This window comes from Canis lupus, chromosome 3 (genome assembly GCF_048164855.1).
Source record: "Canis lupus baileyi chromosome 3, mCanLup2.hap1, whole genome shotgun sequence".
Lineage (NCBI taxonomy): Eukaryota > Metazoa > Chordata > Mammalia > Carnivora > Canidae > Canis > Canis lupus.
Window position 1 is genome coordinate 69,669,722 of NC_132840.1, and position 17,531 is coordinate 69,687,252.

General features: G+C 41.8%; 1 protein-coding gene across 12 annotated transcripts in view; it reads right to left on the reverse strand.

The window, feature by feature from the left end:
• USP28 (ubiquitin specific peptidase 28) overlaps window positions 1-17,531 on the reverse strand; it is a 64,972-nt gene that overhangs the window by 23,516 nt on the left and 23,925 nt on the right. For 7 of the 12 annotated variants that reach the window (XM_072822058.1, XM_072822061.1, XM_072822059.1 and 4 more), the window contains 7 exons: window positions 11,415-11,520; window positions 10,309-10,468; window positions 5,185-5,271; window positions 4,337-4,474; window positions 3,431-3,504; window positions 2,465-2,544; window positions 888-1,036 (listed from right to left, as the gene is read on the reverse strand). In XM_072822058.1, coding sequence (XP_072678159.1) covers window positions 888-1,036; window positions 2,465-2,544; window positions 3,431-3,504; window positions 4,337-4,474; window positions 5,185-5,271; window positions 10,309-10,468; window positions 11,415-11,520 — 794 coding nt within the window. Of the gene's footprint in view, window positions 1-530; window positions 606-887; window positions 1,037-2,464; window positions 2,545-3,430; window positions 3,505-4,336; window positions 4,475-5,184; window positions 5,272-10,308; window positions 10,469-11,414; window positions 11,521-17,531 lie in introns of those variants that run through there. The other 5 variants (XM_072822062.1, XM_072822060.1, XM_072822064.1 and 2 more) reach the window with 2 other exon arrangements.

Below are 17,531 nucleotides of genomic sequence, written 5' to 3' on the forward strand. Positions count from 1 at the left end.
GATTTTCTTTCTTTCTTTCTTTTTTAAAATAGCATTCCCTTTCTTGAATAAAGGTCTCCAGGTCTAAGGAGCTGGTGAACATCCCTTCTCTTTTGTAAGAGCATGCCTCAGCTGTGTCCAGGCAGGACTGACGTTGTGCCCCCCAAGCAGGTGTTAGGGGAAGCAGTAGCTCTCTCCTAGTGCTCACACTGCCCTGAACTCATGCCCTCGACAACGCTCACATCAATCAGGAAAAGCTCTGCTTTCTCCTATAGTAATGACTGAGTTAGACTCCCATAAGCCCACAGTTTTATTTCAAAATATATGAAAGGAGATCAAGCCAAGCTGTATGCTATTATCCACAGTTATGCTCCAAATTCACTCATTCTCAGGCATTAGTTTCTCTTGCTCTCCCCCTCTAACTTTCCCCCTTTCTTTCCAACCCACAAAAATAAATGAATATTAAATTTGAAAAAATTTTAAAGCAAAGGCAGAATTTACTATGAAGAACAGTAAATATTATAATAGGGAAAATATTCTAAATGGCATACCATAGGAGTTAATCACTGTACTTTTACCCTCCGAAAATATGGAGGCAGTGGGTTCTCCCTACTGGTACAGGTAGGCTTCAACAGAAAAAGAGAAACTTGATCATACTTAAAACATCAGAAGCAGCATACAACCTTTATATGATTAACTCAAATTCATACTTTCAGTAAAGAATTTATTTACTAAACACTCAGGCTGACTAATGCATATCAACTCACGAGAGACTTCAGGCTAGTTCGACATCTGGTAAGTGTACAGTTATTTAATATCTGATGGGAAGACAGTTTGCCAAAAAGCCTCAGCCCTACTTAACTGGCTCTGTCACTGGCACAGCAAATAAAAAAAAATATCCGACTTACCTCTTGTCCATACGTCACCGAATGATCGGAAGGAAGCAGCTCAATGTCACCCTCCACCATGGCCCCTTCCAAACATTCGTCTAAGTTGCGATAACCATTTACCTGAAGGGGATACTGGCCGAAGGTCTCATTGTTACAAAAGGGCTTTCCTAGGCAAAGAAACAGATTGCTTTTTTAAAGACCTCACTAGTATTATCTAAAGACTTTTTTTCTGGCACCGCACAGACAGTGTCTTCCTAATTTAGCAACTCACTGAGAAGCTTTAGAAGCGTCCTTCAGCCTGTATGGCAATTTCCAATGAACCGGTGGGTCCAGGCATTGACCATAAATAACTGCTACTGTCATAAAGGAAAGACCAGCAGACATTACGTGCCTCCTGATCAAAGACTACCCCACCTCTTGCAAATTAGTTTTGCCAAGAAAAGCCTTACCTGAATCTGGTCAAACTCTAGATCCAACTACCAATTTATAAAAAGAGAGGTAGAGAGGAACGTGTTAAACTGTATCATAGATGTGCAAGTGGCGAAATTTCAGACTGTGGGGAATCTCAGAGAACAATCTGGTTTCTTAAGAAATCCATTTCAAGGGAGAAAGAGACTGGGGGCATAGCGCAGAGATTTTGATAAGAGACTTAAAAGACCAAGATTTTGATGAGACTTAAAAATCAACTAAATATAAATGATCCACATTTGGATCCTGAATAAAATAAATTGTAAAAATAACACATCACACCCCCCCCCCGCCCCGTATATAAAATTATAAAACAACTTGGATACCTGAACACTGACTAGATATTTGATATTAAGTGCTATTTTTTTTGGAGTGAATAGTGGTATTGGGTTGTTATACAGAGAATATCAGAAGCGTAAGAGGAAAAAGGAGTTTGGGGATGTCTGGTCATGGACTAATGGTTGCTGAGTTCATGGGGGTTTTTAGAATGCTCTATCTGGAGATAAAAATTCTCCATTGTGAAAAAAAATTTACAATTACACATGCAGCTTTGATAAGTCTCTAAAATAGAGAAAGATCTTTGACAGTCTAACTCATCAAAACCTTTTGAGATTACATATTACATTGGGGGACAACTGGGTGGCTCAGCGGTTGAGCGTCTGCCTTTAGCTCAAGGCATGATCCCAGAGTCCCGGGATCAAGTCCCACATCAGGCTTCCTGCATGGAGCCTGCTTCTTCCTCAGCCTATGTCTCTGCCTCTCTCTCTTTATGTCTCTCATGAATAAATAAAATCTTAAAAAAAAAAAAAAAGTTTAAAAAAATAAATAAAATAAAATAAATACTACATTGGAAGAAACAACACAGAAAATTGAATAGCATCACCAGGTCTGACATTAATACTAGGTTTGGGATGTGCAAAGTATACAATTTAATTAACAACTCTGAGATAAACACTATGCCCATTTTATAGATGAACAGACTGAGGATCCAAGCATTCACAGTTTGTCCATGTTACACACATACTAAGAGGTAGAACCATACCCATAAATGCCTGACTCAAAAGCCTTTTCGACGAATACAGATAGTCACACAAGTCTAGAACTAACATTTACAGCAGAGAATTTACCTTCACGAACCCCTTCAGTGAGGAAAGTACCGTAGAATAGCTGCACCATTGGATTTTCAGATTTGTTCCTGGGATTGCTGCTTTTAAGAAAAGGAAAACAGTTCTCTATCATTTGGATCAGATAAGCACTACACGAAACCTAACCACCATTCAAAAGCAAAAATAGTACATTTTCATCAACCTCCAAAGAGCCAAGTATGGTCCAAAAAGTAAAAGGTTAGCTCAGTTTAAATACTCATTGAGCAAATATATAGGCATGAGAGCTGGCTGTGAGGAGCTGAAAGTCTAACGGGAGAGTCCTACATGCACAGAAATACTTGTATCTGTATACATTCAACAAACGCATCTACGCCCAGTGACAGATGTATATAAATTCTAGAATAGGACAGAAGCAACAAGAATCCACCCTCTTTGCGCAGTTCTGCAAATAAACAGAAGTTTTCCCAGTAGTACAACAGAAATGGACAAGCCCACCTTAACATCTTAACATGTATATTTCTTTTATTTAGAGTTAAAACGATTTAGAAAATTTCTCGCCACCTACATTCAAAAGGGGATTCTTTGAATATTCTTTGCCCTGAATTTCACTTCTGAAGTTCATTTCAGTGACTGCAACGATTAAAGTTGATTTACCCGTCTTACACCGCCACGTTCACATCTAGGATTGGTTCGACCTTTTAACACATTGGGTAGTAGCACAGGCTATGATTTTACAAAGTTCAGGGTTATGGCCCTTTCAGTAAAAGGTGGCAGGTTAAGATGATTATCTGCATCTTCAGGGAGAAAAACCAAAGGCAAGGAGGATAAAAAAATGACAAGTATCTGAAATTTACCCCCTTGAAGTTTGGCAAAAAACCAGCAACTCCTACTTGAGAAGAGTAGTTGCCCTCCCTCCTTCAATGTCATAATTCTCATTGGACCACTGTGAGTAGAAAGGCTATACAAAAAAAAATCCTCAACACTCACTGAACATTAACAGCTAGCTGGAATGCGTCCTCTAGCCAATCCAGGAGCTTGTGTGTGAATTCACTCACATCTTGCTACAAGAGAGGCACAAATTGCATAAGAGTTAGACCCAGTACCATACTTAGGGACACAAAAATCTGCCCTAATCCTACCAATGATTAAGATTCTATTACTATGGAAGGATTTATTAAGGACAAGCAGCATGAAGAGACAAAGGAACACTGGAGGCCAGCTAACTGCAGAGACGAGCAGCCACTGACCAGCATGTGGCTACGAGGAGATTGGAACACCACCAATTCCAGCCACGTCTATTTGTAACAACACACAAAATCTTCTAGGTAGGCCTTAAAAAAAATAAAAAATAAAAATAAAAGAATTTTTTAAAAAGGTCGGGAGAACAGAGCCTAGTGCTGTAGAACAGGAGGAGGTCAGAATGAAGAAAGGACACTTTGATGAAACATTTTGAGTGTTCGATAGAACTGTAGGACCTTTGGATAATCAAAGGGAAAGTTAAATTTTATGAAGAAGGTGCTCCTCCAATAGTGATGGCTGTGTTTTCTAACAGAAGATAGAGAAAGGCAAGTACTAATGTCTAGGAGAGAGAAATAGCTCAGAACAGCTGCTCAACTTAGGGTCTAGATGATGCTGCAAATGGGATTTTTATCTGGGCCATTCTGAGGTCCAGGGGGAGTCACAGGGCTTTACTTTTGTCAGCAACCCTTTGCTCTGATTCACCGAGGTATCTTCTGACCTCCTCCTCTCTACTCCAACAGCCCCAGTCTGCTTCCCGTCCTGTGTAGTCACATTCAGAGCTGACCCGGAGTTACATCACTTGGATAGCAACAAGGTGTGACTTCAAACTTCACAGACTTTGAGGGAAACATGGGGATAACAGGCTTTTTGTACCTGCTGTTCCTCAGGTGATCGGAATGCTCCCTTTAAGAGATCCAGGGCTGCTGAAGGGTCTACAAATTTGCGATTTGATCCCATCATCAGAGCAAACAAGTACTGCAGCTCTTGCATAAACACGATATTTCTCTTTTCCTGTGGAGAAGATGGCAATGTGTGCTCTCACAACCCCCCATGTAGGAAATCAGAACGTATGAAAGAGAAAAGTTGTAAGAGATCCCTCCCTGACATTTACCTAGCTCTAGGTCAGTCAGGACACAGACTACCCCACAGGCCCTCTGATCCGGTCTGTGGAGGGGATTACCTTAAACTGAAATATCCATGTGGAAGCCAGGAGGGGAGTGCTGTCGGAAAGGCAAAATGCTTATTTTCTGAAGCTGCCCTCCCTCGCATTAGGAAAATGCATCCCCAAAGTGAGATCCTGGAGAGGGTTGGATCGCTGGCAGGAAGCCATGTCCTGTGGCGAGAGCTGACCGACCATAGGCTCTTCTAGAAGGGTCCAGGCCTCCAGCATTGGGTCACCCACTTTGCAACCCACGCCTGAGCGGGAGGGAAAGGAAAGGACACTACACGAACATTCTGTGACTTAGAATTTCTGAATCTCCTGCCCAGAGGCAGAAGAGCTGAGGCTGTCAGATGACTTGCCACTTTCTGGGAACTGTTCTCATTTTATTCCTACTTCATTTTCATTTCATGTCACAAAGAAGGAAAAAAGCCATCTGGAAATGAAAACAAATACTAGCACAAGCCAGAGGACATCACAGCTATCAGTGTGGGCCAGAACTTAAAAGCCTTTGGGATGAGAGGGACCAAACACGAGTGAGGACTTCTCCACACCAACTTACTGTGTGACTTGGACAGTTTTCGAGAACATTCTGTGGCAGACTGTAGCTGAGAACAAGTCTTCGAAATTCAGGCAGTTGAAAGAGAGACTGAAATAAAGAAAGAGATTCATAGCCTTGCTTTCAAGATAACTGCAGCAGAAAGATCTTTTACCTTGAAAGTGCATGTGACTGTCACCTGCTATTTCTACCGCTGCGACATCTGAGGGAATGATGGCTATGTGTACAAACTGAGCCAACGGAATAGTAATTCTTTAAGGAAAAAACCAGAAACATCACGGGTAACAGGAGGGATGGATTAACCAAGGTAAAGTTCATGTACACAACAGATCGTTATGTAGTCATTAAAATAACACTCCTGAAAAAAATATTTTCCTAAAATGAACTAGTACACGGCTGTGAAAGTGAATGCCCGAGAGCTTTAGGATCAACATGGAGAAATCTCAGAGCTATATCCTGTGTGTTGAGGGATGCGTACAGCTGTGGTCTTATCTGTGGGGAAGGGAGGCTGTGACTGGAATGGGGACAGCAAGGCCTGGAGAGCACAGGGACCCCACCATTTATTTCTAAAGCTGGGTGCTGAGTGCAGCAATGTGGGCTACTCTCCACTCTTTGTCACAAGAACTACATTAAAAAAAAATTCAGTAGCAGTAATCTCTGGCTTATTTATAAAGCATACGTAATCCTACTATGAATATCTTCTGAAGATTAATGTTTGTAAAAATCCCTTGTATGAATAGAACTCCGCATCCCAACACACTCCTCAGACGAAAACCCCTCAGGAAAGACCCAGATGAACCACTCTGGAATGAACGTCCTGGGGAGACAACAGCCTCTGGCTTCCCTCCCACTCCCCCAGCGAGGCGGGGATTCCATCAGCAGGGTGAGCACACAACTGGGTGGTGCCTTTAGGATCAGGTCACACTGTTCCATCAACGTGCTACCTGGAGTCAGGGCAAGACTGCTCTGCTCTCGACTTGATCTGCTCTCTCCTCTTCCCACCTCACCTGTGCCCTCCCACGTGGGGCCACTCTCACTCTGCTGACGTGGCCCTGACTCTTCCCAGAACTTATGCTCTGCCATGGGAAAACTGGCTTCACATTTCCAAGTCACTCCTCTCTACCTCCTCTCCTCGCCCAAATCTGGATTTCCCCAAAGACACCGCCATTCTTAAAAAACCTCCAAGTGTGAGCTGATTACATTTCCCAATCCAGTATCCACATGACACTCTGGTATCTGCTTCTTCTGTGTCACTTAATTCCATCCCCCTCCTCCACTCATCAAAGTTCAGAACTTCAGAAGAATCTTCGAATCCCCTCTCTTTCTTAACCATGCACATCCAAGGAGGAAGAAGTCACCTGGACTCTGGGGTGCTCCTTAGAACCACCTCCTCCTACTGTCCCTATCAAGTGCCCTCATGGGTCTCCCTCCCCTCACTGCTCACCTGGCTCATTGCACAGGGTCTCTCTGCCTCTAGGGCCTCCCCTGTACCACTTCACCTGCCACACAGGTTCCTGTCTTCCTAACAGGACTGAAATAAAGCTCCTGATTCACTGACACCTGCCATAGGTTAACAGCTCTTCTTCCTTCCCCAAGTCCTTTCTGTACCCAACCCAACAGGACACCCTGTTAGCTCTGCCCTCTGAATAAATCAAGAATGCACTTCCATGGCTACTAGCCAGGTCCAGGCCAGCGTCACCTGCCCCATGGACAAGTCTGGCAGCCCCCTGCAACGTTCACTCCACCTGTCCCTCACCCCCTGCCCCCGTTCTGCACTCATCACAGCAGCCACAGCGAGCCTTATAAGACACAAGTCAGAGTCACTCCTCTGCTCAGAGCCCTCAGTGACTCCCCAGCCTCACCTCCAGTGACTCTTCCCTCTGCTCCTAGCATCCCAGCCGCTCGAGCCTCCTGGATGCCCCAGGAGCACACCAAGCCTGCTCCGACCTTGGGGCCCGTGCTCTAGGGTTTCCCTCACCTGGAATGTTCTCCCCCAGAAGCTGCCGGCCTCACTCCCTCACCTCTTACATATCTGGCACCTGCTCCAACCTCATCCTCCTGGGCAAGGAGGCCTAACCTACCTTGCTGCGCCCTGCTCCAATCTCTCCTGCAGCAATTTTGCTTTGCCTTAACCTGCTCCTACTTCTATCACACCAATTGCAACCTAGCATGTTATATACATTTAGCTGCTTAATTAACTAGTTACTTCTGCAGTTTACTGCTCCTTGTCAGTCTTGCTTCACAAAAATTTAAGTTCCATAAGAGCAAGGCCCTGTCTTGGTTCTATTCATTCCTTTATCTTAAGGGCCTAGAATAGAGCTGGACATACAGTGAGTGTTCAACTGATATTTGGTGAAGGAACACAAGCACTTCCAGCCCGGGGACCCCTTGGCTATGCAAGCATCTTCTCTCTAGTGAGGCAGTCCTCTATTCCATCTCTACACCGGTATCTAAGGTCACACCCAGGATATGTCAATTCCTGAGACTTGGCCAATTCTCAGACCTCAAATTCAAAAACTCTGCTCTTGAACCATAACCTATCCTCTGGCAATACTGACCCAAGCACCCCCAGGACATCTGTTCTGTAACTTCATCAAGGACCCGAGCAAAAGGACGCTTCCTGTTCTCCCAAATCACTAGTCCTTCCTGTTTTCATTCCTCTCTCTCTCTCTCTCTCTCTCTCTAGCTTTGATTCCATGGTCTTTAACCATACTTCATTAACTCCTCAGACTTTCATCAAACCCAGGAAATTTAGGAAAACCTAAATTAAGTTTCATTTTCCACTGAAGAGTCTCAGAGTGCTGCTAAGAAGTCCTGAGGAAAACATGCCCTACTGACATCGCTATGCATCTAAGGTCAACACACTCAAGTAGACATGCCGATTCTAGAAATCCCACTATTGTATCCTGGTGCCAATGGGTTTCCCCCTGACCACGGCAAGCCTCTTTTAACTTCCGAGTCCATCCTTTCTCCATGGCTTCAGAAAGTGGCTGCTCAGGTCACAAAGATGATGACTTTAAAGTACCTCAACTGTAGTCTGCAGCCCTCATCTTCCTTCCCCCCTCCCCTACCACTCTCCTGCCCCTTTCCTACTCAGGACCAAGCCCTCGCTGGGGGCTTTACATGCCCTCTGCCCAGGCTCACTCAAGAATCTTGCTCAGTGGTGACCTCTGCTCCTTTCAACATGCCCACAAGTGTGAAGGTTGAGGAGGCTGTGAATGCAGGTAAGGTGCTCAACCTCTCTACTCACCCCACAAAAGGAATGACCGATGTCTCTAATTCCACATTCCTTCTGACGTGCTATTCACAACACAAACACCAGTCATCTTTAAATAGAAGTGGCATCATTTCGCTTCTCTGCTCTAAACCTTCCAATGCTTTCCTACCTCATGTACAAATCTTAAGTCCCCATCATGACCCCCAGCACCCCCTCACCTCCACTACCTTTCTGATATTGTCACTGTCTGTTCCCCACCCTTGAGCACTCAGTTCTGTCTTCTTTTTTTTTTTTTTTTTTTTTTTTTTATTTATTTATGATAGTCACACACAGAGAGAGAGAGAGAGGCAGAGACACAGGCAGAGGGAGAAGCAGGCTCCATGCACCGAGAGCCCGATGTGGGATTCGATCCCGGGTCTCCAGGATCGCGCCCTGGGCCAAAGGCAGGCGCCAAACCGCTGCGCCACCCAGGGATCCCTCTGTCTTCTTCCTATTTCTCAATACGTTAAGCAAGTTCTTGAACCTGGGCCTTTGTACTTGCTCTTCCCTCTGTCTGCAGGGTCCTTTCTGTAATTAGAGGACGCATTCCCTCACCTCCTCAGGCCTCTGAGCAAACACCCATCTGATCAGAAAGGCCTCCTTCTCCGTCCAGCTTCTCTACCCTCACTCATGTTTATGGCACTTCTCACCACCTGATACATATTTTACTCTCTGTCCCATTCTTTTCAAAGGAAACTCTAATAGAGCAATGGCTCTGATTTATTCATGCTGTTCCCTCAGTGCAAACACAGTGCCAGGCACAGTCAGCTGAATGAGTCCAGATCTGACGTGTGGAAGGGGAGGTCTCTGTTTCTGGCTGAGCAGCTGGGTAGATGTCAAATGCCGTGAAGGACAAGACTGGAGGGGCAGGATTATCTGCTGCTCTGTGGCCATGTTAAGTTTAAAGGCACCTGGGAGTTATTTCTAGAAACTCTCTCTAGAGCATTTCGTCCACTCCCTTGGCTTTATCACCATCTATATACTAAAGATTCCCAGAGCTGCATCTATAGTCCAGTTCTTATTACCAAATTACAGATTCATGTAGTTAACTGCCTACATGTTTCTTCACGTGACACACTGAAGGCAGCACAGGTAAAACTGAAATGAGATCCCACTCTTCACGCACACCCAAATATTCCTCTTCTGGCCTCAAACAGTACTATCACCCACCTGGTTCCTCAAACTAGAAACCCTGGAGTCTTTCTCAACTCTCAACCCTATATCCAACTGCCCCACCAATCCTGTAGATCTGATCTCCTACCTAACTCTAGAATGCTTGTATTTCTCTCCTTCCATGGCTACACACTTCTCTGTTGCAAGCCACCATCATTTCCTGCCCGGATATTTCTGACCGCATCCCAGCCAATGCTTTTTCCTTACAAACTCTTGCTTGCTCTGCTGCAACATGTGATTCAGTAAATGCTGATCCAAAACACCTATTCACCATCTTTACAACTACAGGATGTTCTGTTTTTAGTATTGCCCAATTTGGACACCAGAGCATCTAAATCCAAACACAGGAAATCAACCAAAACACAATAATACCATGAAGAAAATAACACACCCCAGTCTTACATATCTGTTTTCATTTTTTTAAGATATGTTTCTCACATTTCAGTTTAATAAATTACAAAATTGTTTCTGGAAGACACAGTTGTCTCTTAAAAATATCATACCTGAGGGGTACCTGGATGGCTCAGTCAGTTAAGCATCTGCCTTTGGCTCAAGTCATGATCTCAGGGTCCTGGGATGGAGCCCCGAGTTGGACTCTGCTCAGTAGGGAGTCTGCTTCTCCCTCTCCTTCTACCCCTTCCTCCCATTTGTGCTCTCTCTTTCAAATACATAAAATTTTTAAAGAAAAAAAATCATACCTGTATAACAGCACTAAACCAACACGTATTGCCAATATTCTTCAGCCCAACTGGCCACCCATCAACTCTCCTCCAGTCATTAGGATTGGGATTTTCTCCCCAGACTTCACAGCGTTTTCTCTTGGAGCGTTTAGTTTCTGCAGAGGCTGCCTCGTGCATCCTGTATGATGCCGTTACACCACGTATCCAAAAAGGAAAAAGTTAAGGAACAATGTATTATATATGCAGAATGTTGGTAATCTTTCATAGATAATTCAAAATGCCAGATAAACTATTTACTGACTGGGCTGGGTCATTGCTGGCTATACAGTAACTATAAAATTATAATGCAAGTGAAAAGTAAGGTTTAGACATAGATGTTAATCCTTCCATCAGAGATTACTACTTATAAGGCCCATGATGGAAGCGAGCTGATGCTCAAGACTATTTACGGCTACTGTATTGAAAGTTTTAGATTTCAGCAACAGTGCCTGATCTCAGACCTTGCCACTGAGAGAGGCAAGAGAGACACTCAACTAAAGATAAGAGCCTTTAAACTGCCTAGCACACAAAACCTGGCCTTATGTTTCCCTGAAAGAACAACTCAGTGGTGTGAGGGAATAAACATGTCCAGAAACTGACAGGCCACCACTGGAACTGGATGTTTACGAGCAATACCAGACAATCACCAAATTGGCACCAATTCAAAAAAGATATCCTTGGTCACTCCTGAGACAGGGTAGTTGAGTGATAACTTTCATTTTCAAAGAGCTGACAACATGACCCTTGAAGTTTACAAAGGCTCTGGGTTTATAAAGGGAATATATAATGTTAGATGCTTGTACCAGGATGGGGTTTCTACCTCTAGCAATTGTAAACTACAAAAGCTTACAGACTTCTATTCAAAGACTCCCAGGTACTGTAAGACCCTTATCATATTTGGCTTTGCCAAAAAGTAAACCCAAGAGTAAGTAGCCTAATGTGAACTTAAATTATCCTCTAAAAGAAATTTCATTTGGATGCAAATAAAAGAGGTCGGCAGAATGGTCCCTCAGTGGCATCCACAGCTCTTAACCTTTCCACCTACATGCTAATGTGGGGAGCTAATGACAAATTATAACAATAACCTGTTCAGATCTCTTCCATCAGCTTGAATTTTGGGGGATTCCAGTAGACTTAAAGCAATGGCAGCCTGAAGATCATCTTTGTTATCATGAGTAAGGTCTATCACTTCTGTAAGATAAATAGAAATTTAATTAGTCTACATGTAGGCACCAATGTCCTTCTGGCTGCATGGTAGGAAAAAAGGCAAAAACATTCACAAAACCTGATATGCTCCCTAGCTCTCACTACAGTGGCTCATCTGTGGAACAACTTTATCACTCTATGTCAAAGTCACACGTGTAACCCACAGTTATATGGCAAACTTAAGATGAGCCAATAAGCTGTGAAAATGCAATGAATACCCACTTCTGCACTCTTATTCCTGTATCTTGCAGGTTAAGTTGTCTCTTTACTTGTCATCATAAAATGTCAGCTAAGTATTGAACATTCAAGGTACAGATATTTTCAATCTCACACAAACTATTTTAGAGGATAGAGGACATACTCCCCAATTCATTTTATGTAGCCTGCATAACACCTATCCCAAACCAGCCAAGAATAATAAGAGAAAGGAGAAACAACAAACTCACACACAATCACAGATGTAAAAAGAGAAACATGGTATTAGCAAATAAAATCCAATAATGTACCTCAAAAATCAGATATTAAGACCAAATTGAGTTGACTGCAGAATGCAATACTGAGTTATTTTTTTTTTTTTTTTAAATTTTTTTTTATTTATTTATGATAGTCACAGAGAGAGAGAGAGGCGCAGAGACACAGGCAGAGGGAGAAGCAGGCCCCATGCACCGGGAGCCCGACGTGGGATTCGATCCCGGGTCTCCAGGATCGCGCCCTGGGCCAAAGGCAGGCGCCAAACCGCTGCGCCACCCAGGGATCCCTGCAATACTGAGTTAACATGAGAAAACAGACCAGCAGGATATGCTTAGAGGAATCATCACCCTTACCAGATACAGAAAAAGTATTTAATAACAACATTCACCCACTATTCAGGAATAAAAACCCAAGCCAACTGAAAAGAAAAAAGAATATTCTTAGGCTTAGAAAAAGTAGCCATGAAAAGCTCACAGCAAACTTTATACTTAACGGTGAAAGGTAAAACCAAAGGTAAAACCACTTAAATCCAAGACTGTGGGGATCCCTGGGTGGCTCAGCGGCTGACCGCCTGCCTTCGGCCCAGGGCCTAATCCTGGAGTCCCAGGATCGAGTCCCCCATCGGGCTCTCTGCATGGAGCCTGCTTCTCCCTCTGCCTCTCTCTCTCATTAATAAATAAATAAAATCTTTTCAAAATAAAAAATAAAATAAAACCAAGACTGAGACAAAAATGTCTACCATCATGACTTTTATTCAGCAGGGTTCTGAATGTTCTGGCTAGTTCAGTAAGAAAATAAAAGAAACTAGGGGCGCCTGCCTAGGTGGCTTAGTCACTTAAGCATCCGACTCTTGGTTTTGCTCAGGTCATGATCTTAAGGTCGTGGTATCAGGCCCTGCATCAAGCTCTGTGCTCTTCTCCCTCTGCCTCTACCCCTCTGTCATTTCTCTCTCAAATAAATAAATAAAACTTAAAAAAATATAGAGAAGGATCAGTAAATAAGAAACACAGCCGTCATAACTCACAGATAATAATCACCTATGGGGATCCCTGGGTGGCGCAGCGGTTTGGCACCTGCCTTTGGCCCAGGGCGCGATCCTGGAGACCCGGGATCGAATCTCACGTCGGACTCCCGGTGCATGGAGCCTGCTTCTCCCTCTGCCTATGTCTCTGCCTCTCTCTCTCTCTCTCTCTGTGTGTGTGACTATCATAAATAAAAATAAAAAATTAAAAAAAAAAATCACCTATGAAGGAAATCCAAAATAATCTACAGAAAATAGCTATAAATAATAAGAGGTGATGAGCTAAAAGATCAATGTACAAAAGTTAAGTGAACTTCTACATATAAGCAATGAAGAATATTTAATTTTAAAAAGGAAAAAAACTCAAAAAGAACACAAAACTGCAGTAATCAAGAGTGTATGCTTCTGGCATTAGAATAGGCATACAGATCAATGGAAAAAAAGAACTAAGAGTCCAGAAATAAACCCTCCTATTTATGGTCAATTGATTTTTTTTAAATGTACACAATCTGCCCACCACGGAGTCCAATGCAGAGCTTGAACTCACCATCCTGAGATCAAGACCTGAGCTGAGATCAGATGCTCAATTGACTGAGCCACACAGGTGCTCCAATGGCGAATTTATTTTTTTGACACAGGTGCCAAGACAATTCCACAGGGAAAAAATATCTCTTCAACAAATGGCACTGGGACAACTGGATAGTCACATGCAAAATAGTGACTTTTAACTCCTACCTCCCACCCTTTACAAAGATGAACTCAAAGTGAAACAGGCCCTCAAGATCAACTCTTAAAAGAAAACAGAGGTGCAAATTTTCATGATCTTGGATTACACAATGGTGTCTTAGAAATGACGACGACAGCCAAAGGCTGTCACTAATATTAATATTAATATTAAAATTATAATATAATATATACACATATATAATACCTTATATTATATAATTATAATTATAATATAGCTGATAATATTCTGAACACACTAACAATTTTAAAGACATAAGAAGAGGGCAATGGGATGGGACTTGCTTCTTCGATATGACAAAATAGACTATACACGCAACACTATCTGTAACACAGTCATGCCAATTAAGCATCTAAGTCTATAGGAAAGACAAGGGACAGGAAAATCCATTGAAAAATAAAACAGGAAAACATTTTACATTGGCAATGGATAAACAACCACAGAAAAATAGATAAATTTGACATCATCAATACGAAAAACATTTAGGCTTCAAAGGACACCATCAAAAAAGTGAAAAGACAACTCACATAATTTTTATAAATCATGTATCTGCTAAGACACCTATATATGGAATATGATTTAAAAACTCCTGCAACAGGATCCCTGGGTGGCGCAGCAGTTTGGCACCTGCCTTTAGCCCAGGGCGCGATCCTGGAGACCCGGGTCCCACGTAGGGCTCCCGGTGCATGGAGCCTGCTTCTCCCTCTAGGCAGAGGCTGTGTCTCTGCCCCTCTCTCTCTCTCTCTCTGTGACTATCATAAATAAATAAAAATTAAAAAAAAAAAAGATTGAGGTTCATGCTCAGCCAAACCTTTAAAAAAATAAAATAAAATAAAAACTCCTGCAACACAATAAAAAAACAAATAGCCCTATATTAAAAATGGGCAAAGAATCTGAATAGATATTTCTCCAAAGAAGATATACAAATGGCCAATAAATACATGTAAAGATGCTCAACGTCATTAGCCATTAAGGAAATGCAAATCAAAGCCACAATCAGGTATCAGTCTGCACCCATTACTATGGCTACTATCAAAAACAAAAAACAAAACAGGAAAAGTAACAAGCGTTGATAAGGATTTGGAGAAACTAGAACCCTTGTGTGCTGTTGACTACAAAATGGTACAATTGCTATGGAAGTTTGAAGAACTGAGTTTGGCAGTCTTTCAAAATGATAAACATAAAAAAAAATGATAAACATACAAAGCTTCAGGACACTGGACTTAGCAATGATTTCTTGGATATGAAACCAAAAGCCCCAGAACAAAAACAAAAACGGACAAATGGGACTAAATCAAACTTAAAAAAATTTTTATGCATGAAAGGTTACAGCCAATAGAATAAAAAAGCAACCTACAGAATGGGAGAAAATATTTGCCCATCAAATAGCTGATGAAAGGATTAATATCTAGAATATATAAAGAACTCCTACAACTCAGTAACAACAACAAAATAAAAATAACCCAATTAAAAAATAGGTAAAGGACTTGAATAGATGTTTCTCCAAAGATAACATGCAAATGGCCACCAAGCAGATGAAAAGATGTTCAATATCACTAATCATCAAAGAAACTGCAAACCGAAGCCACAATGAGGTATTACCGCAAACTCATCAGGATGACTATTAAAAAAAAAAAAAAAAATCAAAAAACACCATACAAAATAACTAGTGTTGGTGAAGATGTGGTGAAACTCTGGAATGCTTGTGCACCACTGGTGAGGTTGTAAAATGGTGCGGCAACTGCTCTGGAAAACAGTACTGAGGTTTGTCAAAGAAATAAAAATAGAGCCACCACATGAGCCAGCAATGTCACTTCTGGGTATGCATCCAAAAGAAATGAAAGCGGGGTCTCAAAGAGGTATTTACACACCTATGTTCACAGAAGCACTATTTCAAACAGCCAAGTAGTGAAAACAGCCCAAATATCCACCGATGAATAAATGGGTCAACAAAATGTAGTACATAGATACAACAGAGTACAATTCAGCCTTAAATAGGAAGGAAATTCTGACGTGTTACAATATGAACCTCGAGGACATCATGCTGCGTGAAGTAACTAGTCACAAAAGATTCCATTTAAAGGAGGTATTCATTCAGAGTAGTCAAAATCATACAAAGTGAAATGGTGGCTGCCAGGAGCTGAAGGGAGAAAGGAATGAGAAATTACTGTTGAATGGATACAGAATTTAGTTTTGCAAATGAAAAAGTTCTGGAGATAGATTTCACAACAATATGAATATATTTAACACTACTGAACTGTACATTTAAGAATGGCGAAGATGGTAGATTTTATATCATTTGTTTTTTACAACTAAGAAAGAGAATCCCAACTAATAAATTATGAAGTGATGATAGAATATTACCATTTTGAAATCTCCAATAAAATAAAGAATCTCAGCAATAAACACCAATGGCTGCAAAAAATAGTAGGTGGGGGATTTTATAAACAAATATAGCTGATAATATTCTGAACACACTAACAATTTTAAAGACATAAAAAGAGGGCAATGGGACAGAACTTGCTTCTTCGATAGACAAAACAGAAGATAGACTATACACGCAACACTATCTGTAACACAGTCATGCCAATTAAGCATCTAAGTCTATAGGAAAGACAAGGGACAGGAAAATCCATTGAAAAATAAAACAGGAATGAAATCAGCAAATTTCAGAACATGTAAAATATGACAGAACAAAGGATTTAATTTCTTTGGACCTTAAACTGCAAGAAAAAAGGGGGGATTATTGATAAAGAGTCTCTTAAAAGACATTCAAACATATTTAATGCTTTAATGTCATCTGAATCATTATTTTCACAAGCCAACTGCAAACATATTGTTACTGAGACAATCAGGGAGATTTCTACATTGGCATTTGAGCCAGATTAAGGAATTACTCATTTTTAAAGGGTGACAATGTTGCAGCTATGAAAGTAGTCCTCTTTTAGAAATATTAAAACAAGAAAGTTAAACACAGGACCGTTATATGACCCAGTAATCCCATTCATGGGTACATAACCCAAAGAATTAAAAACAGATACTCGTGGTGCCTGGGTGGCTCAGATGGTTAAGCATCTGCCTTCAGCTCAGGTCATGGTCCCAGTGTCCTGGGATAGAGTCTGGTTCCCTGCTCAGCAGGAAGGCTACCTCTCCCTCTCTTTCCCTCTGCCTTTGCCTCTCCCTTGCTTGTGGTCTCTCTGATACTCAATGAAATAGAATGGGAAGGGATCCCTGGGTGGCGCAGCAGTTTAGTGCCTGCCTTTGGCCCAGGGCACGATCCTGGAGACCCGGGATCGAATCCCACGTTGGGCTCCCGGTGCATGGAGCCTGCTTCTCCCTCTGCCTATGTCTCTGCCTCTCTCTCTCTCTCTCTCTGTGTGACTATCATAAATAAATAAAAATTAAAAAAAAAAGAATCTATTTAAAAAAAAAGAAAAAGAAATAGAATGGGAAACATGAAAATCCAATGTAACGCATAGCTGATACTACAGATCGTGGTCAAATAAAGCCTTCTTAATAAAAAGCACCAGGATAACTGAGTAGCTGTACGGGAGGGTAAGGGGAATGAGGAATCAAACCGTATCCTTACTATATGCCTTGCCCCCTCCCCCACTTTAAATAAGTTAAAGAATGTGAAAATCAAACCATCACAATTTTAATATCCTATGACTTCAGGGTATAGAAGGAGTTCTTAAAAAACACAAATCACAGAAAAAGACATAAATGTATCTACAATAAAATTTAGCTATTTAGTTATAA